Raw genomic sequence first — 23,678 nt, forward strand, 5'->3', positions numbered from 1 at the left:
TTGATGCGAGACGGGAGCGAATGTCAGACATAGGCCGAGCGACCATATTTAAGTGCTGCAGTGCATCTGTCGTTGCCTAGTTTTGATTGGCTAGTTTGAAAAGTGGCGGTCTGATCAACATACGCAACATAACACGCCTTTGCATTAATCAACAAGTAATTCACTTGAAGCGCCTTTCAAATAATACACTTACTCTATAGTTTGTGTTCATATTAAAAGGCAAAAACAAAAAATCTGTTAAAATTTTTTTATATATATATATATTTAGGTGCCTTTAAATGCGTTAGACACTTTTTGCAATATTACAACTGGTAAACAATTATATTTTATTTCTATCTATTCCTATAGTGCACCCTCACTTTTGCATCACGTTCAAACCAGGAAACTCAGTAGAGGAGGTGGTTGGCTCTGAAAAGAGCCTTTGGTGGAAAAAGAAAACACGAGTTTACTTCTTCTTAGGTGTAGCTTTCTTAGCTTTAGGTTTAACAACTTTCTTGGCTGGTGATTTCTTTGCTGCGGGCTTCTTCGCCGCCTTCCTGGGGCTCTTGGCTGCAGTCGTCTTCGCACCCTTCCTGGGGCTCTTGGCTGCAGGTTTCTTTGCTGCAGCTTTCTTAGCAGCGGGCTTCTTTGTCACCCTCTTAGGAGACTTTTTGGCGACAGCTGCCTTCGCTGCAGTCTTGGTCTTCTTGGCTGCTGCAGGTTTCTTGATTGCGGCACTTTTCGCTTTAGGCGCAGCTTTCTTTGCTTTGGGAGCTTCTTTCTTGGTTATCTTGAAGGATCCAGACGCTCCGGATCCTTTAACCTGGGTCAGAACTCCATCTTCGACCATTCGAATGATGGCGGTCCTGACTCGGCTCTTGTTCTTATCAGCATCGTATCCGGCGGCTTTCAGATCCTTCTTGATTGCTGCGAGAGAAACACCGCTGCGCTCTTTGGAGGCAGACACGGCGTTTTTGATGAGATCACGGAGGCTGGGTCCAGCCTTGACCGTCTTGCTGGTCTTCTTCTTCTTGGCCACTTTCGCCGGGGCGGCTTGAGCTGGAGCTTCTTCTACTGCCATGTTGACGATTTTCACTTGACTGACTAGTCTGCCCGTAATTTCTGACGGAGCCGTACTTGAACGCACCATGAGAACCGTAGAGAGTGAAGCGACTGCTGCTCTGCTAGGAAGTGAAACTTTCAAACCACTTGTGTTTTCTCTCCTTCTTTCAACGATAATTACAACGACATGTAACAAACACCATGAACGGTTTTAATCACAAGTTCATCTTCACACTTGTGTTTTCACTCTCAAGTCATTGATTCGTTCATTTGTGTCGCAATTTACCTGTTAAAGTCTCTGAAACTCATTTCTTAGTCGTCAGTAGAGCTGCTTCTCGGAAATATTTAACCGTTTTTCTCTTATAAAATGACAAATATACAACTCTGCCTGCCCGAAATCACATTTTATATTAACAAACATGTTTCTAATGGACTTCCAATGTGAACAGTTCCTTTATCGAAATCGGGTTTTGAATAAATTAACGTTGAAAACGAGGTAAACACACACAAGGTAACTGACGTATAAACATTCTGGATGCATTAGTCAAACAAACTGTTGAAAGTACAACTTCAATAATCACGTGATATATATAAAAACAATATATTTAGTTGATTCCTACATTAATAAAAAATAAAATAGTATTTTATAAAATAAAATAGTATTGTGTTTTAGAACATTGATGGAGCTTTTCTTTTTTTTAATTAGTAGCATACCTTTACCAGTCACAAACAGATATAAGAAAAACAACAAATACAGGGTATAATAGTATTGTGTTCATCCTGTGGTGAGGTATCATTGTCCATCAAGTTTTCATAGATGGCTAATTCAAGCTTGGTGGAGCTTTTCTGGAGACAGAACACGCGAAACCATCGCTGTCTTTTTCTTAGAGACTGATTTCTCTCGCACTTTATTTATACTAGTGCAGAACACCAAACACAAAACTTATCCCACAGCGTCCTCCCTTGGCCAGATTCCCACACAACATCTTCATCACAGTGGTAAATACAAAAACAAACCTTGTCATATGTGTTTATCAGAGTCAGATAAGGTGTTTATTGCGCACATAACTAATTTGAATCACACTCAATTCCTTCTTATCCGTACATAACTTGTTCTCATCAAGTCTATTAAGAATCATTTTTTGACGCCAAAAAAAATAAATTCTGGATGACAAAACCTTTTTAATTACATAAAATACCCGATATATATTTTTCTTCTTACTTATTTTACAGATTTACATTTTGCATCACTAACCAGTCCTTAACACTGTCAAATGGTCAAAGCTGAATAATGTTGAGTAGCTTCATATTTTTGCCAATTGTACAGCTATGTTCAAAATAATAGCAGTTTTTTAAAAAGTGAATAAAGCTCAAAAAGCTTTTTATTTTATCTCATTAGGAACGCTGCACATGGTATTGTACAACAAATCATAAAGAAAAAAGTATCAATATTTAATTACTTTACAGAATATTAAGGAAAAGGTGATATGTGTTCAAAAAAATAGCAGTGTCGGCATTTCTCATTACAAACTCAAATATTTACTAAATAAACAGAACAAATATTAACATTTAGCAATCCTGTCAATTAGTGAACTAATATTTGATTGATTAACCCCTGTTTTGATAACTGCTGCACATCTGTGCTGCATGGAGTCAACCAACCTCTGGCACCTCTGAACAGGTACGCCAGCCCAGGAAGATTGGACAACCTTCCACAATTCCTCTGCATTTTTGGGTTTTGCCTCAGAAACAGCAAATTGTATGTCACACCACAAGTGCTCAATTGGATTAGGGTCTGGGGATTGGGCTGGCCACTCCATAACCTCAATTTTGTTGGTCTGGAACCAAGATTTGGCTCGCTTACTGGTATTTTTGGGGTCATTGTTCTGTTGAAACACCCATTTCAGGGGCATTTCCCATTCGGCATAAGGCAGCATGACCCCCTCAAGTATTGTGATGCATCCAAATAGATCTATGATCCCTGGTATGCGATATAAAGGCCCGACACCATAGTAAGAGAAACAGCCCCATATCATGATGCTTCACGGTCTTCAGAGCGTGCTCTGGCTTGTATTCAGTGTTTGGGGGTCGTCTGACAAACTGTCTGCGGCCCTTGGATGCAAAAAGAACAATCTTACTTTCATCAGTCCACAAAATGTTTCTCCATTTCTCCAGAGGCCAGTTGACATGTTTGGCAAATGCAATCCTCTTCAGCACATGTCTTTTTTGCAACCGTGGGACTCTGCGGGGGCTTCTTGCTGGTAGATTAGCCTCACATAAGTGTCTTCTAATTGTCACAGCACTAACAGGTACCTTCAGACCGTCTCTGATCTCCCTGGAGCAGACCCTTGGCATAGCCATTCCATTCTGACCATCCTTCGGTCCATTCGAATGGTAGTCTTATGTTTTCTTCCACGTCTCTCTGGTTTGTCTTTCCATTTTAAAGCATTGGAGATCATTTTAGCTGAGCAGCCGATAATTTCCTGCACTTTTTTTATACGGTTTCCCCTCTCCAATAAACTTTAGTCAAAGCACGCATTTCTTCTGAACAATGTTTGGCACGACCCATCTTTCATTAGTTTTCACAGAGAATTGCATGCACAACATGTTCTGGCTTCATCCTTAAATTAGGGCCACCTGATTGAAACCCGTTTCTTTCACATAATGAATGATCTCGCTGATTGAACTCCACACTGCTATTTTTTTTGAACACACCCTTTTAAATAAGTCAATTACCCAGACCCAGGAGTATTCATATCATTAAAGTTAAGTCTGTTGGTTCCTCTGACTTTACATCTGCTGGGAAATTTACTATTTATTATATTTTAAAGCAAAACGGTGATTTATCTAGATAGTCATGCTGGACTGCTATAATTCTGTACGTAGCTGTAGTTAAAGAACTAATGGTTTGTCAGGAGACTCGATAGACTGATGTGTGTGGCTCTTAAAAGAGCCTTTGTAGATGTTGAGGAACTTTAAGCTCTCTCTCCACGGATGCGACGGGCCAGCTGGATGTCTTTGGGCATGATGGTGACTCTCTTGGCGTGGATGGCGCACAGGTTGGTGTCCTCGAACAGACCCACCAGGTAAGCCTCGCTGGACTCCTGCAGAGCCATGACGGCGGAGCTCTGGAAGCGCAGGTCGGTCTTGAAGTCCTGAGCGATCTCACGGACCAGACGCTGGAAGGGGAGTTTGCGGATCAGCAGCTCGGTGGACTTCTGGTAGCGACGGATCTCACGGAGAGCCACGGTACCAGGCCTGTAGCGATGAGGCTTCTTGACGCCTCCGGTCGCCGGTGCGCTCTTACGAGCGGCCTTGGTAGCCAGCTGCTTCCTGGGAGCTTTTCCTCCGGTGGATTTACGAGCGGTCTGCTTGGTTCTTGCCATGATGAGGGTAGTTTGACTGAGTCAGAAACTATTGCAGTGGAACCTGCGGCTCCTCATTTATACAATTTGGTGGTGTTCGTCATTCTGACGCGTCTACACATCTCGGGTTCTGATTGGTCAACTCTCTGATTAACTCCTCCTACAGGGAATGTCCGTTGCTTAATGGCGGGACCAGATTTCAAAAGGTGCGCCAAAATGTGATGAATAAGTTGATTTCTTAATTGTCAACATACACATGTTTTGTTAAAAATCGTGAGTTTTGTAATAAATCAGTAGTTACAGCGTAACACATATTACAAAGAATGTATTCAGTGTAAATCATAGTTTGTTCAAGCCAGCCTAGTAGAGTGATGACACACTCCTTCCCTGCAGCAGCGTGGTGTACATTTCTAATATAATAAATGGATCGCTCTCTAAAACAGTACAGAAAATGTGTTAAGTTATCATACAGATTAACGCACAAAAGCGCTAATTCGTCCAGCAGTGAAAAATGTATCAGACATTATGCAGAAAAGCATGAGCAGCTTGAGTGCACACTTACTGCTCTACTGCAGCGTTTAAACATATGCTTGCGACAGCGTTTGATATGTCACTGTTACAGAGTATTTCATTAGTAAAGACAGCTGGGTCATAACTGCATGTTATCACAAACAATACCGTGACCAGATAACTGGTTTAATACATCTTTAACTTAAGTATGTTAGTCCGTGTGCGTCTAAGGATGAGTCAGCTCTTTATACAGATGTGAGTGGCTCTGAAAAGAGCCGTTTGTTTTGTGAAAAAGACCGTTTAACCTCCGAATCCGTACAGAGTGCGTCCCTGTCTCTTCAGAGCATAGACCACATCCATGGCGGTCACGGTCTTCCTCTTAGCGTGCTCGGTGTAGGTGACAGCGTCACGGATGACGTTCTCCAGGAACACCTTCAACACACCACGAGTCTCCTCGTAGATCAAGCCGGAGATACGCTTCACTCCACCACGGCGAGCCAGACGGCGGATCGCGGGTTTGGTGATTCCCTGGATGTTATCGCGGAGAACCTTGCGATGACGCTTGGCGCCTCCTTTTCCGAGTCCTTTGCCGCCTTTTCCTCGTCCAGACATCGTAGTAGTTCGAGTGTTCAAACTTTGAGTGTTCAGAGACAGTGAAGCCGCGGCTTATAGCTCAACTGGGCGGACGTTTGCGAAGACAGGGGCAGCGGTTTAAAAAGAAAAAGATGACGTCACTTGCTTCAGCCGGAACCGTTTTTTTAGATGGTTTTCCATTATATCAACTTCAGCCTCACATTTATTTATACGGGATGAATCATTCAATTCACATTTATTTTGGATTAGACTTCTACAAGAAGAAAATGAACTCCTTTGTTGTTCTCAGTATTATCTTGACCTTTAAAGTATATATTTTATTGAGTATTGTTTTGATTGTTTAAGCGCTTTGTGACCCTGGTCAGGAAAAGCACTATATAAATATAAATTATTTAGATCCTAAAATGGAAATATCACTAACTCGTACATTATGTGCTTTATCAGTCAAATAACTTATTAAATAAACATTTATCTTATAGAAAGAGTCAATTTAAATATTCACAATCATGAACATAATGAATTTAAAACTGTCGTTTTTTTTCCAAAATGCGCGCATTTCATAAATTTGTTACTTAATTTTAGTGCATTCTTGAATCAATACCATCATGCTAGGGAGTAATTCTAACACAAGATAGATGGTACTTTATGATTGATGTATGCTTGTAGATGTTTGATTGTTGCGACTAGGCCATTTTGTTTCGCCTTAAAAGAATATTCAACAACTATGTGCGATTAATACATACTGACATATGATTATGAAGTTTTCTTTCTTATTTGTACTACTGGCCGATTTCATAAATCCTTACTAAAAATGGAATAAAACAAAACTTGTGGAATTAATCGAAGAAAATGTTTTGATAGAAGAAAAGGTAGATGGCTATTCGGAATAAAAAAACACAATTAAGAAACAAGAAACAATTACATCAAGGTTAAGATTCGGAATCACAAGCACTATAGTTAGCAAAGATACTCTGTTGACATGTGGTGTAATAATTAAGATGTAGTAGCTCCCAAAAAAATACAACATGGTTAAAAATAAAGGGATGAATGTTCAGATATAAACTGCAGAAACTATCGGCGCTGAAATATTGTAATAATTAATAGATAATCGTCAATGATACGAGATAATGGAAATCTAGGAAACCAACTACACATGACATTCAGTTTAGTGTCTCCACACCTAGGATGTAATACGCCAAAAGAAATGTAATATATACAGTACATCACAGCCTCCAGAATCACGTTTAGCTTTACAAGACAAGACATTTGGACTTTTCGTTTACATGAAAACATGTTTGTTCTGTATACAGTTGACATATGAAGCCTTCTCCATCGGATCAATTTGATCCAGCAGTCAGTTGTACCATTTGCAGGATTCAATAAATACTTGATGACTTGTATATTTATTAATAGTTAAACAATGATTCTGAGCGTCCATTACATCTGACGTTAATTTGAAGAGTGGCTCCAAATAGAAAAGCTCCACATCAATCGGCTACGGCATAATAAACTACATTTTAAAATAATGATTCTATGGAGCTATCCAAATTTTCCCTCCCAACAATGACCTCAAGTTAAAGTAGCATCAGATCTAAAGTTCACCACACGATATTCATACATATAAAAATTGGACCACAATTTATGCCTTGGTTTCCGACAATCCCCGCAAGCGGTTTAAATAAAAAAAAAAGAAAAGAAAAAAAAAGGGACACTCATTGGGTGCCATCAGTTAAATTATATTTTTTAATTAACTTATATCATTTATGAATGTGATATTAAAATATATAATTTACAATCGTGAACATTTGAATTTTAAACATACCAGTGTCAAAATGTTTTTGTTCAAATGTAATCACATTTCAACGCACAATATTAAAACGTTTGTTTCACTAGAGTGCATTATTGAATAGAAACGAACATGTTTGGAAACATAATGCTAACACGAGAAATAAAAATTGCGGTGAGGCTCGTTAGAGGTAGTGGTGGCTCTGAAAAGAGCCGTTGGGTTGTTTGAACGAGGTTTACTTGGAGCTGGTGTACTTGGTAACAGCCTTGGTGCCTTCAGACACGGCGTGCTTGGCCAGTTCACCGGGGAGGAGCAGACGCACAGCGGTCTGGATCTCCCGGGAAGAGATGGTGGAGCGCTTGTTGTAATGAGCGAGACGAGAAGCTTCTCCAGCGATGCGCTCGAAGATGTCGTTGACGAACGAGTTCATGATGCCCATGGCCTTGGAGGAGATGCCGGTGTCGGGGTGGACCTGCTTCAGCACCTTGTACACGTAGATGGCGTAGCTCTCCTTCCTGGACTTCCTCCTCTTCTTGCCGCTCTTAGCGGCGGTCTTGGTGACGGCTTTCTTGGAGCCCTTCTTGGGCGCGGCTTTTGGTTCAGGCATGTTGACCGAATGTCACACATCAGCTCAGCAGACATTCTTATAGTCGTGCTGCTGCTGAGGCGAGTGTGTGGTTTCCTTCTTCTGATTGGCTGATTTAAAAAGTGGCGGGCTTGCTTCTCCATGATTGTAAGCGTTAACGAGTTGTCTTAACAGTGCACGTTAGTTTAGTTTAAACAACATGAGTGAATAATAAAGCATGTAAATACATGATTGACGATTTGTTTACCTGCTTCCATGATTACACATGCTTATATCGGGAAACCCCAGGCCAATGAGAATAAGTCGCATGTAAATAAAAATTAAATATGGAATTGAGATATATATGTTAATAACACGTTATTTGATTGTTAGTTTAGTTTATATTACCTATTTCATATGTTTTTGTTAATTGTGCAGACATCACACACGCATAGCTGCAGTCTTATTATTGCTATAATAATCGATGTTTAAAATTCTGTGAGCCACAGTAACAATGACTTGGCGGGGTGCTACATATTAAACTTGCTTCTGTGTATAATTACTTCCTACTAAAATCCAGCCGCCAAGTTATTTCATGTCCGTAAAACAAAATAAAGATGTCAGCAATATAGTAAAAAAAATGTAAACAAATTTTTAAGAGAGCAAATTAAATTAAGCCTGAAATAAAGAATGCCCATGTACTTTAATACATGAACATCTCTCGGTTGAGAGGTAGATCAGGTTCTTTGTCTGAATGAAGGAAATGTGTCTTTGACGAGGAAAAAGTAGTCTGGAATCGGCGATATTAGTGTATTGACCAAAAAATAGATTATATGAATCTCTGGTACATCAACCGAAACTTGGGACACATCTAAAAAGACAAGACACCTGGATGCCTCTGTGCTCATTTAAGTGATTATTAAGATTAAGGCTCGCCGGGTACACATTATCTGGAAATGAACATTCTGACACACTTTGTTTTTCCGAACCATCCGGTACTGCAAGATATTCCATGTGCCACTGTGGATTTCGTGATTACAAGCAGCTGCAATGCAGTTTTAGAAATGTTTTCTCTAAGGATTTATCTGAGAGCACTAGAGACGTGATGTGGCTGGTTTCGCTCTATAGACTCGCCGTCCGTGCCGTTGTCAGATGGAATTGCTTCATCAAGACTAAACAGTGTCCTGTTGATCAATGTCGACAGGACTTGGATATTTTATAGATAGATTTTTTCTTTATTAGACCAAACATTTAAATAAGAATACAATAGAAATAAATTTCTAAATTTGAAAAACTTATTTCACAAATATAAAGTATATACAAAAATACAAAAAATGTACAATATTTACAAAAGTCCCTGTTAGCATCTGGTGCAGTTCTTGGTGGGACAGCGCCAGAAATCCACAACCAGCTCCTTGGTCTTGCTGGAGGTTAATCTGGGGTTAATTTTCCTGGCACCAGAAGAACAAGAACAGACTTGTGAGGATGATTCACAATAAGGCAGTGCCAAATCACTTCACTTTAAAAAAAAAAGTATGCATGAATAAGAACAAGTGTAGACAGTGGACTATTTTAACTTTTTATAATTCAGTGTTACATTAGTGTTTTAGAAATGTATTTACTGAATTGTGTATTTGTTTAGGATCTTTGGTGTGTTTTGGGCATGTCAAATATGTAGTTTTATGACCTTGCCGTGTTCGTTATGACTATTGGATTTAATTTCATATTACATAAAGTAATTTAAAGTTATACCTGTTAAAACAGGAGGAATGATTAAACAGGTGACATGTTTTTTCCTACTCAGACATTCTGATTAAATAAGGTTTATCTCTGTCAATTTGGTTTTTCTTTTGAAACAAATTGAAGAATTATTTTCCTAAATCAGATTAATCTTACAGTAGTAGGCTAATGAAAAAAAGCACATCTATCCAAAATAGAAACATGTCCACTATATTAAAACGAAAGTTCATAACTGATTTATAGTGACAATAGAGACTGCATAATAAACTAAAATGATTCCATTTATTAAAAACAAAAAAAAAATCCCTCCAAACAATGACCTCAAGTTAAAGTTGCAGCAGATCTATTAAAAGTTCACCACGTGATATTTATACGAAATAAAATTGGACCACATTTTGTTTCAGACACATTTTTTGGACTTTGTTTTAGACAATCCACGCAAGCAGTTTTAGTAGAACAACGACTGAGCTCTATAGTTGGAGGTGAGTGGCTCTGAAAAGAGCCGTTGAGTCAAAGGATGTTCAAGCATCTTATTTCTTGGAAGCCTTCTCGGTCTTCTTGGGCAGAAGAACCGCCTGGATGTTGGGCAACACTCCACCCTGGGCGATGGTCACTCCTCCGAGCAGCTTGTTCAGCTCCTCGTCGTTGCGGACAGCCAGCTGCAGGTGACGCGGGATGATTCTGGTCTTCTTGTTGTCGCGGGCGGCGTTTCCAGCCAACTCCAGGATCTCAGCGGTCAGATACTCCAGCACTGCCGCCAGGTAGACGGGAGCTCCGGCGCCGACTCTCTGGGCATAGTTGCCCTTTCTGAGCAGCCTGTGGACACGACCCACGGGGAACTGGAGTCCAGCACGAGAAGAGCGGGACTTGGCCTTAGCGCGAGCCTTACCGCCGGTTTTGCCTCGTCCACTCATGGTTGAAGATAACGTCTTAGAAAGCTCGAGATCTGAGTGTGACAGTTCAACAGTCTCTCTATATATCCGTGTGGAGGCGGTTCTTTCTCAGTCACAGCAAGCGCTCGCTCTTAAACGTTTCCTCCAATGAAAGGGCGAGTTTGAGGCGGGGTCACACGTTAGCGGGAACTGTTTTTATTGATCACATGCTGTTTTTTGCAGCTGCTTATATAGAATATAGACATCAATGATCGTGTTAAGAGGATACTACGATAAATGCAGCATTAAAATACATCATACTATTCACAAACCAATAACGTGTAATATTTAACTTGATGATGTGACAGTTTATGTTCATGGTGATTTCTGATTTGTTTTTTTTAATAGGTTTTATGTTGTCATGTTTATTTTACCAACGGATATAAATTAATCTCCTGAAACTATCCTCCTTTATCTCAATAAACACCTTTTTTGAAACAAATGCATTTTCAAACAATATACATAGGTTTGATTTCTTAACACATTAGAATATTTATGTAGGTAATTGTTTTTAAAAAAATATATATATTATAAAAATAACCTTTAAAATATGTCTTACTGATGACAAACGAATAAACATTATTCTAACAGTACTGATGGGAATGAACAACCCTTGTTAATGGCTCCATCTTTTGGTCAAATTATACAACTGCATATCACCATATTTGACCTGTAAATATGTTCTTATCCAGCAATTAGCGAATATATTTTTATATTTAAAAATATATATATGATGATATTTAACAGTTAAATTGATAAACTTTATGATCAATGTTTTCAGTTCTATCGCCAATACAGGTGTAAAATTAGATGCGAATGGTGAACCTGTGTCTTAACATGACTTCACAGCGTGTGACATGTATGTTGCAGTGACAGTTGCTCTGTAGAGAAGTTGTGTGGCTCTGAAAAGAGCCGTTAATTGGGGAGATTTGAACATTTACTTCTTCTTAGGAGCTGCTTTCTTGACCTTGGGTTTCGCGACTTTCTTGGCAGGAGATTTCTTCACTGCTGGCTTCTTCTTGGCCGCCACCTTCTTGGGACTCTTGGCTACCACCTTCTTTGAGACCTTCTTGGGACTCTTGGCTGCTGCTCTCTTCGCTGCTGGCTTCTTTAGCGCCTTCTTCGGTGACTTCTTGGCGGTTGCTGTCTTCTTCACGGCGGCCTTGGCCTTCCTGGCTGCTGCTGGTTTCTTGGCTGCTGCAGGTTTCTTGGCTGCCGCGGGTTTCTTGGCTTTGGGAGCTTCTTTCTTGCTCACCTTGAAGGAGCCGGAAGCTCCGGTGCCCTTGGTCTGGACGAGAGTTCCTGCGAGGACCTGCTTCTTAATAGCGGTCTTGACGCGGACGTTGTTCTTCTCCACATCGTATCCAGCGGCGGCGAGATACTTCTTGATGGCGGCCAGAGAGGCTCCGCTCCGCTCCTTGGAGGCGGACACAGCTTCCACGACCAGCTCGCTGACGCTGGGTCCAGACTTCGCAGGCCTGCTCGTCGTCTTCTTCTTCTTAGTAACGGCTTTGGCCGGAGCGGCGGCGAGAGCTGGAGCGGCTTCTGCCATGATCTCAGATTCTCAATCGAACGGGTGTCAGACTAGACTGACATACTCCGGGAAGGGGATGGATTTAAACTCACCATGAGAACCGTGGAGAGTGAAGGCGGCTGCAGCTCCACTCTTGTGTTTTCTCTTCGTCTTTCAAACCGAGAAACAACAACATTTGTGAAATAAATAATCATGTTAACGAACATGTGTGAAAGCGGACATGTTTATTTTCCCCTTTAAAACACCAAAACTTTAACTGGATTCGCAATATTTGCTGTGAATCGTCATAACTTCACCTCTTTGCTGTCGTCAGCGCTCGTTCTCGCAGATATCTTCCTCGTTATTCTCCTATAAAAGTTGTCAAATGCGTGAAAACATCTTTAAACCATGTTGTTAATGTAGATGTGTCTTCTTGTCTTGCATCTAAATGTCTTTAAGTTTACTTTTCTCGACTTATGTGGAAACATTTGACGTTTGATTCGAGTAGCAAACACACACTAACAGGCGTCACTTGAATCTCTATCTGCTGCTCGACTACACGTAACATTATGTTTTCCAAACACAAAATAAATCTAATCGATAATAAATAACGTTATAAGAAGTTTTGTTTTTTCTGTCTGCCCTGAAACACTGTTCATTATCTTTCTCCTTCACCCTTCACTAAATTCAATTTGCAAATTAAGATATTTTAATCCACCATTTGGGTAATAAATACATATGATTTTTATTAAAAACATGTATTTTTTTAAAGATTTGATATTTAATGATCAGTTCTATCGTGAATACAGGTGAAAATAGAGGCGACGAACTTGGGTCTAAACATGACTCATGTCTTCACACATGTAACTGAATAATGTGTTATTGACAGCATTTGACATTTTGTAGCAAACAGACACTTTCAGGCGCTGCCTGATGTCATGTCAACACACAAAATAAACAATAGAAAAACAGAACCAAGCACGAAGGCAGACATTCTATGGTGCCTTAAGTGTTTTAAGCCTATTTTATTTCGATAGTTAAATGTCCTCAAATGTGATCTTAAACCACTGAACATAATTATTAAAATACAATAAATTAAGAAGAAATTAAAGTTTGATTCAAGATGTTGGATATTTCTTGTAACCTTCAGGGCTGACCTTGGTTTGTGAGAATGTTGTAGGCAGGAAAAATGCCAGGTGCTTGCCAATGCAGAGCTGCATCAGTTGAACTTCATGACTTTACAAAGGGTGATGTTTCTAGCTTGGCTTGTTTTTCCCCCTAACCCTTTCCTAACCTTTCAAACATGACTTTATAGTGAGTAAGTAAGTAATATTTAGAGGTGTTTTATGTGGAGTCGTGGCGTTGGTGTTCTACCATAAATAACATAAATTCTGCTTAGTCATTCATTTTAATACACCTACTGCAGGTTTCCAGGAAGAGTTTGTGCATCAAGTACAAGTAGGTAATAGTGAAGGGTCAGCATGAGGTCCACGTCTCATCCTGTTGGTCATACACACTTTTATTCCATATGAACTGATATAAAAACACATTTCTCATGTTCTGATCCATGTAAAGTATATATTACGGTCAATCAGCCAAATGTATTAACACAAGAATTCAAAACACTCAAAACCAGACTACTCCAAGTTCTAAAAGGTACTAATTTATTTTTTCTCAAAATATTGTAATGTATAAAAATAAGTTGGACATCGTAAAAGGAAAAAAAAAAAAAAAAGTATAAATAAATCAATGTCATTGTTGTAGAGGCATACTTGTAAAAGTATATATACTATTCTTGCAGTAGTTATGAATAAAGCTAGTGATGTTATTGTTCATTTTAAATAAAGGTCTAGGTCACATTACAAGCATATACTAGAGGTTGGTTAGTTTCAATCAAATCCCTGCTCAGGGTTAAGATGTGTTGCGTAAAAGTGTGTTTTTATTTAGTGATTTAAATCAAAATTTAATGGTAATTGTTTATCAAATTTATAATTTTACATGAATCATTCCAAAGTTAATAAAAAAAAAAAAAGTACGAGACAGTTTCATCAAGATAGTTAAATTGTATGATCCCACACTTTAGTTATGGTCAAATATAACACAAATTGGCGAACATGAATAAAGCTCATTAAAAGGGAAGTGTGTGGCTCTTAAAAGAACCTTTGTGTCGTTTAGTTGTTGGTGATTTTTAACCTCCGAATCCGTACAGAGTGCGTCCCTGTCTCTTCAGAGCGTAGACCACATCCATGGCGGTCACGGTCTTCCTCTTGGCGTGCTCGGTGTAGGTGACAGCGTCACGGATGACGTTCTCCAGGAACACCTTCAACACACCACGAGTCTCCTCGTAGATCAAGCCGGAGATACGCTTCACTCCACCACGGCGAGCCAGACGGCGGATGGCGGGTTTGGTGATTCCCTGGATGTTATCGCGGAGAACCTTGCGATGACGCTTGGCGCCTCCTTTTCCGAGTCCTTTGCCACCTTTTCCTCGTCCAGACATCGTAGTAGTTCGAGAGTTAAAACTTTGAGTGTTCAGCGACAGTGAAGCCGCGGCTTATAGCTCAACTGGGCGGACGTTTGCGAAGACAGGGGCAGCGGTTTAAAAAAAAAAAAAGATGACGTCACTTGCTTCAGCCTATCAGCCGGAACCGTTTTTTTAGATGGTTTTTACATTATAACAACTTCAGCCTCACATTTATTTATTTACGAGATGAATCATTTAATTCACATTCGTAATAATTGTGGATAATACGTCTATGACAAGGAAATGAACTTTGTGATCCTAAAATGGACACACATCACTTACTCTTGCGTGCTTTATCATCAGTTGATAATATTTAAATAAAAAAATATCGTGAAAATAATGTGGAACCCATTTAAATTATTCTCAAACATGAACATCTGCATTTTACAGCTACTAAGGTCATTGTTCTCAGACATTTGCACTTTGCGAGTGACAAAGCGCAAAATTAATTAAATAGTTGGTCAATTATTCTAGTAGATTGCATTGGTAAAAATGCTTGGGAGCAGAATTCTAACACAAGATATGTGTTACTTTATTGGTAATGCTTGTAGATGTTCGATTGTTGACGTCTTACACATTTGGTTCCGCTTACCGGAATTTAGGGGATATTCTACAACCATTTGAGATTCAAAATAATTCATGTGTTACAGTGAGGCTCGTTAGAGGTAGTGGTGGCTCTGAAAAGAGCCGTTGAGTTGTTTGAACGAGGTTTACTTGGAGCTGGTGTACTTGGTAACAGCCTTGGTGCCTTCAGACACGGCGTGCTTGGCCAGTTCACCGGGGAGGAGCAGACGCACAGCGGTCTGGATCTCCCGGGAAGAGATGGTGGAGCGTTTGTTGTAGTGAGCGAGACGAGAAGCTTCACCGGCGATGCGCTCGAAGATGTCGTTGACGAACGAGTTCATGATGCCCATGGCCTTGGAGGAGATGCCGGTGTCGGGGTGGACCTGCTTCAGCACCTTGTACACGTAGATGGCGTAGCTCTCCTTCCTGGACTTCCTCCTCTTCTTGCCACCCTTAACGGCGGTCTTGGTGACGGCTTTCTTGGAGCCCTTCTTGGGCGCGGACTTTGGTTCAGGCATGTTCACGATGATCTAAACCGGGTGTCTCCTATCAGCTCAGCAGACATATTTATAGTCGTGCTGCTGCTGAGGCGAGTGTGTGGTTTCCTTATTCTGATTGGCTGATTTAAAAAGTGGCGGACTTGCTTCTCTGTTATTGTTAGAGTTAACGAGTTGTCTTAACGGTGCACGTTAGTTTAGTTTAAACAACATGAGTGAATAATAATGCATGTAAATACACGATTGACGATTTGTTTACCTGCTTTCATGATTACACATGCTTATTTCGGGAAACCCCAGGCCAATGTGAATAAGTCGCATGTAAATGTAGGGAAACCATCGTTTTTATATGGAATTGAGATATATATGTTAATAACACGTTTTTTGATTGTTAGTTTAGTTTATATTACCTATCTCATATGTCCTCGTTAATTGCGCAGACATCACTTCCAGCACTATACTTTGTATAATTCCTTCCTACTCAAATCCAGCCGCAAAGTTATTTCATGTCCGTAAAAAAAAGTAGATACATTTTGGTGACATAAAGATGTCAACAATATAGTAAAAAAAAAAGATTTTTTAAGAGAACAAATTAAATTAAGCCTGAAATAAAGAATGCCCATGTACTTGAATACATGAATATCTCTTGGTTGAGAGTAGCCGTAGATAGGATACCTTCAAAGTACAGAATTAACTTAAATAACCAATACATTTCAAAAATAAATAATAAAAAGGGTAACAGATCACAAAATAAAAAGGGAAACGATCTTAGCACTTTGTGAAGAAAATGAAATGTCAGAAGCACAAATTAAATATTTTCTAAAAGACAAAGAAATACCAAACTTCCGATACAACTCTGAAATCGCTATACATGAAGTGAAAAAAGCCATTTTGCAGTTTAATAGAGGGAAAGCTTGTAAAAATCAGGCGCAGTACGTCCGTCGTTGCCTAGTTTTGATTGGTTAGTTTGAAAAGTGGCGGTCTGGGGTTTGTTTCTTTGTTTTCTTTTTTTTTTTAGGTCGGTGGTCCCCAAAGATCGCACCAATATAAATAATAAAAGAAGATCCACCTTCACAGAAGTTGCTAATTTGTAACTATGATGCTTTCATAAGTTAAATAAATGTTTGATGCTTTTAAAAGCATGATTACATTTGACAGCTTAGAGGATTTATTATTGAATATAACCATGATCTTTTTTTAGTTGGAGCGTTTTTCAGTTAAATCACTTTGTTTTAATTACTAACCAACATACAAAACATAACACACCTTCACATTAATCAGCTAGTAATTCACTTGAAACGCTTTTCAGATAATGCACTTAAAACAAATAAACCACGTACAAAACACAACATTTTTGCATTTATAACTTTAGAAAATCAATAAGCAAAACATGCCAAATACGTTTACCTTGTTCTGTTAATATGTAAAATATGATTTCTTCCCCTATGATCGATCTGATCAGGCAGTGAGTTGTACTACTTGCCGATTTAATAAATCCTTACTTAATATGGAATAAAACAAAACATATGGAAATAATTGAATAAAATTGGCAAACACGTTTGAATAGAAGAAAGGTAAGATAGGCTATTCAGAATGCAAAAAATATATACGTATATATACAGGAACAAATACACAATTGGACAACTAAGAAACACGAAGATTTGGAATCACAAGCACTATAGTTAGCAAATATACTCTCTGTTGACATGTGTAATAATTAAGATGTAGTAGTTACCAGAAAAATACCAACAGTTTCTGCAGTTTAAATCTAAACATTTATCCCTTTATTTTTAACTATCAGCACTTAAATATAGTAATGATAGATCATCTTTAATAACACAAGATAATGGAAATCTAGGAAACCAAAGAAACGACATTCAGTTTAGAGTCTCCACCAAGTAAGTAATTTATATTAATAGAGCGCTTTTCCAGACCAGGGTCAGAGGATGTTATGCACAAAATGAAATGTAATATACATCACAGCCTCCAGAATTACTTTTAGCTTTACATGACGTTATCATTTGACGTTTCGTTTACACAACACATGTTTGTTCTGCATATAGTTGACATATGAAACCTTGTCCATAGGACCAATTTGATCCATCAGTCGGTTTTCTCATGGAACTGAAAAATTGGACCACAATTTGTCTTGGACAATCCAATCCCCGCAAGCGGTTTTACGAGAATAATGACTGAACTCTATAGTTGGATGTGAGTGGCTCTGAAAAGAGCCGTTGAGTTAAAGTTTGTTGTTACAAGTATCTTATTTCTTGGAAGCCTTCTCGGTCTTCTTGGGCAGAAGAACAGCCTGGATGTTGGGCAACACTCCACCCTGGGCGATGGTCACTCCTCCGAGCAGCTTGTTCAGCTCCTCGTCGTTGCGGACAGCCAGCTGCAGGTGACGCGGGATGATTCTGGTCTTCTTGTTGTCGCGGGCGGCGTTTCCAGCCAACTCCAGGATCTCAGCGGTCAGATACTCCAGCACTGCCGCCAGGTAGACGGGAGCTCCGGCGCCGACTCTCTGGGCATAGTGTCCCTTTCTGAGCAGCCTGTGGACACGACCCACGGGGAACTGGAGTCCAGCACGAGAAGAGCGGGTCTTTGCCTTTGCGCGAGTCTTGCCGCCGGTTTTGCCTCGTCCACTCATGGTTGATAGTTATCTGGAGAACACTCGAGATATGCTCGAGGCTGAGAGTGAATCTCTTTATATATGCGAGTGAAGGTGGTTGAGCTTGAAGAAAAGAGCGGGAGAGTCGATGATTTGTCTAAAATACTCTTAAAGGTTTCCTCCAATGAAAAGCGTGTTTTTTGTGTTGGAGGCGGGGATAACTCGACAACTAAAATTAAATATGTAGAAACGACGTTTTCTATATACTGTGTATATTAGGTTATTTTTCACGTGTATTAAATGGATTTGAAATTAAAATCATTATACATTTTATTTTATTAAGTAATATATTTTTTATTCATTATTTACAGGTTTTATTTATAGGTTTAATAAATTGTTTTGTGCAGGGGTTAAGTGTATTATTATGTGTGACATGGCAAAATTACTATTTTGTTCTTACATGCTATGACAGTTTATTTATCAATCTATTAAAATATACCCTCACTTGTGCATGAACACGTTCAAACCAGGAAACTCAGTAGAGGAGGTGGTTGGCTCTGAAAAGAGCCTTTGGTGGAAAAAGAAAACACGAGTTTACTTCTTCTTAGGTGTAGCTTTCTTAGCTTTAGGTTTAACAACTTTCTTGGCTGGTGATTTCTTTGCTGCGGGCTTCTTCGCCGCCTTCCTGGGGCTCTTGGCTGCAGTTGTCTTCACAGCCTTCCTGGGGCTCTTGGCTGCAGGTTTCTTTGCTGCAGCTTTCTTAGCAGCGGGCTTCTTTGTCACCTTCTTAGGAGACTTTTTGGAGACAGCTTTCTTCGCTACAGTCCTGGGCTTCTTGGCTGCTGCAGGTTTCTTGATTGCGGCACTTTTGGCTTTAGGCGCAGCTTTCTTTGCTTTGGGAGCTTCTTTCTTGGTTATCTTGAAGGATCCAGACGCTCCGATTCCTTTAGTCCGGGTCAGAATTCCATCTTCGACCATTCGAATGATGGCGGTCCTGACTCGGCTTTTGTTCTTATCAGCATCGTATCCGGCGGCTTTCAGATCCTTCTTGATTCCTGCGAGAGAAACACCATTGCGCTCTTTGGAGGCAGACACGGCGTTTCTGATGAGATCCCGGAGGCTGGGTCCAGCCTTGACCGTCTTGCTGGTCTTCTTCTTCTTGGCGGCTTTAGCCGGGGCGGCTTGAGCTGGAACTTTCTCTTCTGCCATGTTGACGATTTTCACTTGACTGACTAGTCTGCCCGTAATTTCTGAAGGAGCCGTACTTGAACGCACCATGAGAACCGTAGAGAGTGAAGCGACTGCTGCTCTTCTAGGAAGTGAAACTTTCAAACCACTTGTGTTTTCTCTCCTTCTTTCAACGATAATAACAACGACATGTAACAAACACCATGAACGGTTTTAATCATAAGTTCATCTTCACACTTGTGTTTTCACTCTCAAGTCATTGATTCTATCATTTGTGTCGCAATTTAGCTGTTAAAGCCTCTAGAACCCACTTCGTAGTCGTCATCAGAGCTGCTTCTCGAAAATATTTTACGGTTTTTATCTTATAAAAGGACAAATATATAACTCTGCCTGCACGAAATCACATTGTATACTAACAAACATGTTTCTTATGGACTTCCAATGTAAACAGCTCCTTTATCGAGAACTAGTTTTGAATAAATTTACGTTGAAAACGAGGGAAACACACACAACGTTACTGATGTACAGTATAAACATTCTGGCCGAAATAATCAAACAAACTGATGATATAATTAAAATAATCACCCGTTTATTTTTTAAGGTATTTTTTTAAATAAATAATTGATTGCTTATTTATTTAGTTGATTCGTATAGTTTGCGTCCATTACGAGTATTTCAAACACCAGTGAACTGAATCGTTGTGGTATATTAAAATACACAAAGAGCCTGCAAATAAATAGCATTGTGACTCAGAACATTGATGGAGTCCACCATGTTGTTCTAGTATCTATTGAATATTATCGAGTGTTGCATCTTGCGCCACAGCAACTTCAGTGAGATGAACCAGGAAATAGTCCTTACTTGGAACTTATCTGGAGACAGAACACGCGAAACCATTGCTGTCTTTTCTGAGACTCATTGCTCTCACTTTATATTATTGCAAAACACCAAACTTATCCCACAGCGTCATCCTTTGGCAAGATACCAAAACAACTTCTTCCACACAGTGGTAAATACAATAACAAACGTTGTCATATGTGCGCAATAAACACATAATCACATGACTTTGTAATAAACACCGAACAACTATTTTGAATAACACTTCATTCCGCCTTATCCGTACATAACGTTCTCATAGGTTCTCTACAAGTATTTAGGAATCGAGATCATGTATTGATCTCCCTCCTATGGGGAGATTTGAATGCAACAAGTTAACTTAATTAGTTAAATTGTAACTAACAATATTGAGTAGCTTCCCTTTCAAATACCCGACATTACATTGAACTATATTCACGATAATGATTTATGAGTATGTGAGGTTTGTCAGGAGACTCGACAGACTGATGTGTGTGGCTCTTAAAAGAGCCTTTGTAGATGTTGAGGGAGTTTAAGCTCTCTCTCCACGGATGCGACGGGCCAGCTGGATGTCTTTGGGCATGATGGTGACTCTCTTGGCGTGGATGGCGCACAGGTTGGTGTCCTCGAACAGACCCACCAGGTAAGCCTCGCTGGACTCCTGTAGAGCCATGACGGCGGAGCTCTGGAAGCGCAGGTCGGTCTTGAAGTCCTGAGCGATCTCACGGACCAGACGCTGGAAGGGGAGCTTGCGGATCAGCAGCTCGGTGGACTTCTGGTAGCGACGGATCTCACGGAGAGCCACGGTACCAGGCCTGTAGCGATGAGGCTTCTTGACGCCGCCGGTCGCCGGTGCGCTCTTACGAGCGGCCTTGGTAGCCAGCTGCTTCCTGGGAGCTTTTCCTCCGGTGGATTTACGGGCGGTTTGCTTGGTTCTTGCCATGGCGACAGAAGTTTGACTGAGTCAGAAACGAATGCAGAAGAAACTACGGCTCCTCATTTAAACAGTTTGGTGTTGTTCGTCATTCTGACGCGACTTCACATCTCGGGTCCTGATTGGTCAACTCTAGTTTAACTCCTCCTACAGGGGATGTCCGTCGCTCAATGGAGGAACCAGATTTCAAAAAGTGCGCCAGAATGTGATGAATAATAAGTTGATTCTTTATTAATAATAATTGTCAACATACACATGTTTTAATAGTCGTGTGTTTTGTAATAAATCAGTAGTTATAGTGTAACAAATATGAAGAATGTATTTAGGGTTGATGGTGTAAATCATACTGTTTGTTAAAGCCTGCATAGTAAAGCGCACACTCCTTCCCTGCAGCAGCGTCTGAAAAGGAGTGGATCTAATATAAAGTTTAACTCGCTCTTAAAGAGTAAAAATTGAATGACCAAAGTAACGTGAATTCGATGCATTAACACACAAACAACCCGAGATATTAGATTAATTTATCCAGCAGAGAAGGTTCGTATATCAGACGATATTATGCAATGAGCACGTGTGTTTTTACTACTGCAGTGTCGAAACACATGCCAACAACAGTGTTTAATATCACGGTTACAAAGCATTTTATTAAAATGGGGAAAAATCTCAAATATTATCTCATGACGTGACCACAGATCAGTGGTGTTATAACGGTTTGTAATAAGTTATCACTTCTGAGCATTACAGTTTCAGGATGAGTCAGCTCTTTATAAAAATGTGGGTGGCTCTGAAAAGAGCCGTTTGTTGTTGTTGTTGTTGTGAAAGAGACCGTTTAACCTCCGAATCCGTACAGAGTGCGTCCCTGTCTCTTCAGAGCGTAGACCACATCCATGGCGGTCACGGTCTTCCTCTTAGCGTGCTCGGTGTAGGTGACAGCGTCACGGATGACGTTCTCCAGGAACACCTTCAACACACCACGAGTCTCCTCGTAGATCAAGCCGGAGATACGCTTCACTCCACCACGGCGAGCCAGACGGCGGATGGCGGGTTTGGTGATTCCCTGGATGTTATCGCGGAGAACCTTGCGATGACGCTTGGCGCCTCCTTTACCGAGTCCTTTTCCTCCCTTTCCTCGTCCAGACATTTTTCAGATGTAGTTAGTCAAGCTCAAGACGAAACTAATGTCCATTCGACAGTGACCTTAGTCTATATCTAGACTACGCGGACGCGAATGAAACCATGTCTATTCGGGGGTGGAGCCAATGTAAGCAACCGCCCTGTTTTGTCCTTCCTAGTGTAGAAAAAAGTTGTTCGTTTTTTATTTTTCCACAATTGAAAATATAACAATTCATTTTATTCAAAAAGGCACCTGTCAGAACACCATACAAACAGATTAGAAAAATACAAAAGTAAAATAGATGTTTCAAAGATAAGTTTAAATTGAATTATAAAACGTTAAAAAAAAAACAAAAAAAAAACAAGCGTTACAGTGCAAGTTTAAAAAGTATTTGGTTTTGGTGAGTTTTAAAAACAGTTGTGATATTGCGAATGTAATGAGTTAAAATAAATGAATCGTTTTATTTGTTCAAAACTCCTAATATCCTTTATATAAAGTGTTATATAGTTTTCTGCTGGTCATTAAGTAAAACTTGAAATGGAAAAGAGAACGGTCTTCGTTAAATGCCACTTTTAATACTTTATGCATTTACAGAATATCTACTCGCTACACGATTTGTGTTTCTGTTAATTTCTAACAGTGTTGCTCAATAGAAAAATACAGTCGTGGAATATTTTTGCTGTCACTTCAGAACAATGTGTAGAAGAACCACCAATCAAAATTATTGCCATCTCAAGTTATTTACACATTACACTCACTACTCGTTTAAGTAGTGAAGAAAATAAATGTCACTCGGATATTTAGACACTAGTTTCATTGTCTTTGTAAATGTGATTGATTATCAAATAAGAATGATTGCATGACAAGCTCAACAGAGGTAGTGGTGGCTCTGAAAAGAGCCGTTGGGTTGTTTGAAAGAGGTTTACTTGGAGCTGGTGTACTTGGTAACAGCCTTGGTGCCTTCAGACACGGCGTGCTTGGCCAGTTCACCGGGGAGGAGCAGACGCACAGCGGTCTGGATCTCCCGGGAAGAGATGGTGGAGCGTTTGTTGTAGTGAGCGAGACGAGAGGCTTCTCCAGCGATGCGCTCGAAGATGTCGTTGACGAACGAGTTCATGATGCCCATGGCCTTGGAGGAGATGCCGGTGTCGGGGTGGACCTGCTTCAGCACCTTGTACACGTAGATGGCGTAGCTCTCCTTCCTGGACTTCCTCCTCTTCTTGCCGCTCTTAGCGGCGGTCTTGGTGACGGCTTTTTTGGAGCCCTTCTTGGGCGCGGGTTTTGGTTCAGGCATGTTGACAATGGTCGATACCGAATATCTCCTGTCAGCTCGGCGGACATTCTTATAGCC

General features: G+C 40.1%; 12 protein-coding genes and 1 pseudogene across 12 annotated transcripts; all 13 read right to left on the minus strand.

Moving 5' to 3' along the window:
• Nucleotides 1-445: 445 nt before the first annotated feature.
• Nucleotides 446-1,060, minus strand: LOC148066157 (histone H1-like). Its single transcript, XM_087807477.1, has one exon. The coding sequence runs from the start codon at nt 1,058-1,060 to the stop codon at nt 446-448; it is 615 nt and encodes a 204-aa protein (XP_087663603.1).
• A 2,919-nt stretch (nt 1,061-3,979) lies between these two features.
• LOC148066158 (histone H3) lies at nt 3,980-4,427 on the minus strand. Its single transcript, XM_087807098.1, has one exon. The coding sequence runs from the start codon at nt 4,425-4,427 to the stop codon at nt 4,017-4,019; it is 411 nt and encodes a 136-aa protein (XP_087663224.1). The 3' UTR covers nt 3,980-4,016.
• A 751-nt stretch (nt 4,428-5,178) lies between these two features.
• On the minus strand, nt 5,179-5,533 carry LOC148066159 (histone H4). The gene has a single exon (XM_087807432.1). The coding sequence runs from the start codon at nt 5,526-5,528 to the stop codon at nt 5,217-5,219; it is 312 nt and encodes a 103-aa protein (XP_087663558.1). The 5' UTR covers nt 5,529-5,533; the 3' UTR covers nt 5,179-5,216.
• Nucleotides 5,534-7,524: 1,991 nt separating this feature from the next.
• Nucleotides 7,525-7,903, minus strand: LOC148066160 (histone H2B 1/2-like). Its single transcript, XM_087808283.1, has one exon. The coding sequence runs from the start codon at nt 7,901-7,903 to the stop codon at nt 7,532-7,534; it is 372 nt and encodes a 123-aa protein (XP_087664409.1). The 3' UTR covers nt 7,525-7,531.
• A 2,211-nt stretch (nt 7,904-10,114) lies between these two features.
• On the minus strand, nt 10,115-10,515 carry LOC148066161 (histone H2A). The gene has a single exon (XM_087808280.1). The coding sequence runs from the start codon at nt 10,513-10,515 to the stop codon at nt 10,132-10,134; it is 384 nt and encodes a 127-aa protein (XP_087664406.1). The 3' UTR covers nt 10,115-10,131.
• A 955-nt stretch (nt 10,516-11,470) lies between these two features.
• Nucleotides 11,471-12,085, minus strand: LOC148066162 (histone H1 pseudogene; annotated as a pseudogene).
• A 2,125-nt stretch (nt 12,086-14,210) lies between these two features.
• Nucleotides 14,211-14,551, minus strand: LOC148066163 (histone H4). The gene has a single exon (XM_087807391.1). It carries the CDS (start codon nt 14,544-14,546, stop codon nt 14,235-14,237), a length of 312 nt encoding a protein of 103 aa, XP_087663517.1. The 5' UTR covers nt 14,547-14,551; the 3' UTR covers nt 14,211-14,234.
• A 729-nt stretch (nt 14,552-15,280) lies between these two features.
• Nucleotides 15,281-15,652, minus strand: LOC148066164 (histone H2B-like). Its single transcript, XM_087808282.1, has one exon. The coding sequence runs from the start codon at nt 15,650-15,652 to the stop codon at nt 15,281-15,283; it is 372 nt and encodes a 123-aa protein (XP_087664408.1).
• A 2,227-nt stretch (nt 15,653-17,879) lies between these two features.
• On the minus strand, nt 17,880-18,278 carry LOC148066165 (histone H2A-like). The gene has a single exon (XM_087808281.1). It carries the CDS (start codon nt 18,276-18,278, stop codon nt 17,895-17,897), a length of 384 nt encoding a protein of 127 aa, XP_087664407.1. The 3' UTR covers nt 17,880-17,894.
• A 555-nt stretch (nt 18,279-18,833) lies between these two features.
• LOC148066166 (uncharacterized) lies at nt 18,834-19,448 on the minus strand. The gene has a single exon (XM_087807493.1). The coding sequence runs from the start codon at nt 19,446-19,448 to the stop codon at nt 18,834-18,836; it is 615 nt and encodes a 204-aa protein (XP_087663619.1).
• Nucleotides 19,449-20,787: 1,339 nt separating this feature from the next.
• LOC148066167 (histone H3) lies at nt 20,788-21,225 on the minus strand. The gene has a single exon (XM_087807100.1). It carries the CDS (start codon nt 21,223-21,225, stop codon nt 20,815-20,817), a length of 411 nt encoding a protein of 136 aa, XP_087663226.1. The 3' UTR covers nt 20,788-20,814.
• An 808-nt stretch (nt 21,226-22,033) lies between these two features.
• Nucleotides 22,034-22,355, minus strand: LOC148066168 (histone H4). The gene has a single exon (XM_087807406.1). It carries the CDS (start codon nt 22,352-22,354, stop codon nt 22,043-22,045), a length of 312 nt encoding a protein of 103 aa, XP_087663532.1. The 5' UTR covers nt 22,355; the 3' UTR covers nt 22,034-22,042.
• An 894-nt stretch (nt 22,356-23,249) lies between these two features.
• Nucleotides 23,250-23,621, minus strand: LOC148066169 (histone H2B.2-like). The gene has a single exon (XM_087807137.1). It carries the CDS (start codon nt 23,619-23,621, stop codon nt 23,250-23,252), a length of 372 nt encoding a protein of 123 aa, XP_087663263.1.
• Nucleotides 23,622-23,678: the final 57 nt, after the last annotated feature.

The sequence above is a fragment of the Callionymus lyra genome, chromosome 14 (assembly GCF_982586985.1).
Source record: "Callionymus lyra chromosome 14, fCalLyr1.hap1.1, whole genome shotgun sequence".
Lineage (NCBI taxonomy): Eukaryota > Metazoa > Chordata > Actinopteri > Syngnathiformes > Callionymidae > Callionymus > Callionymus lyra.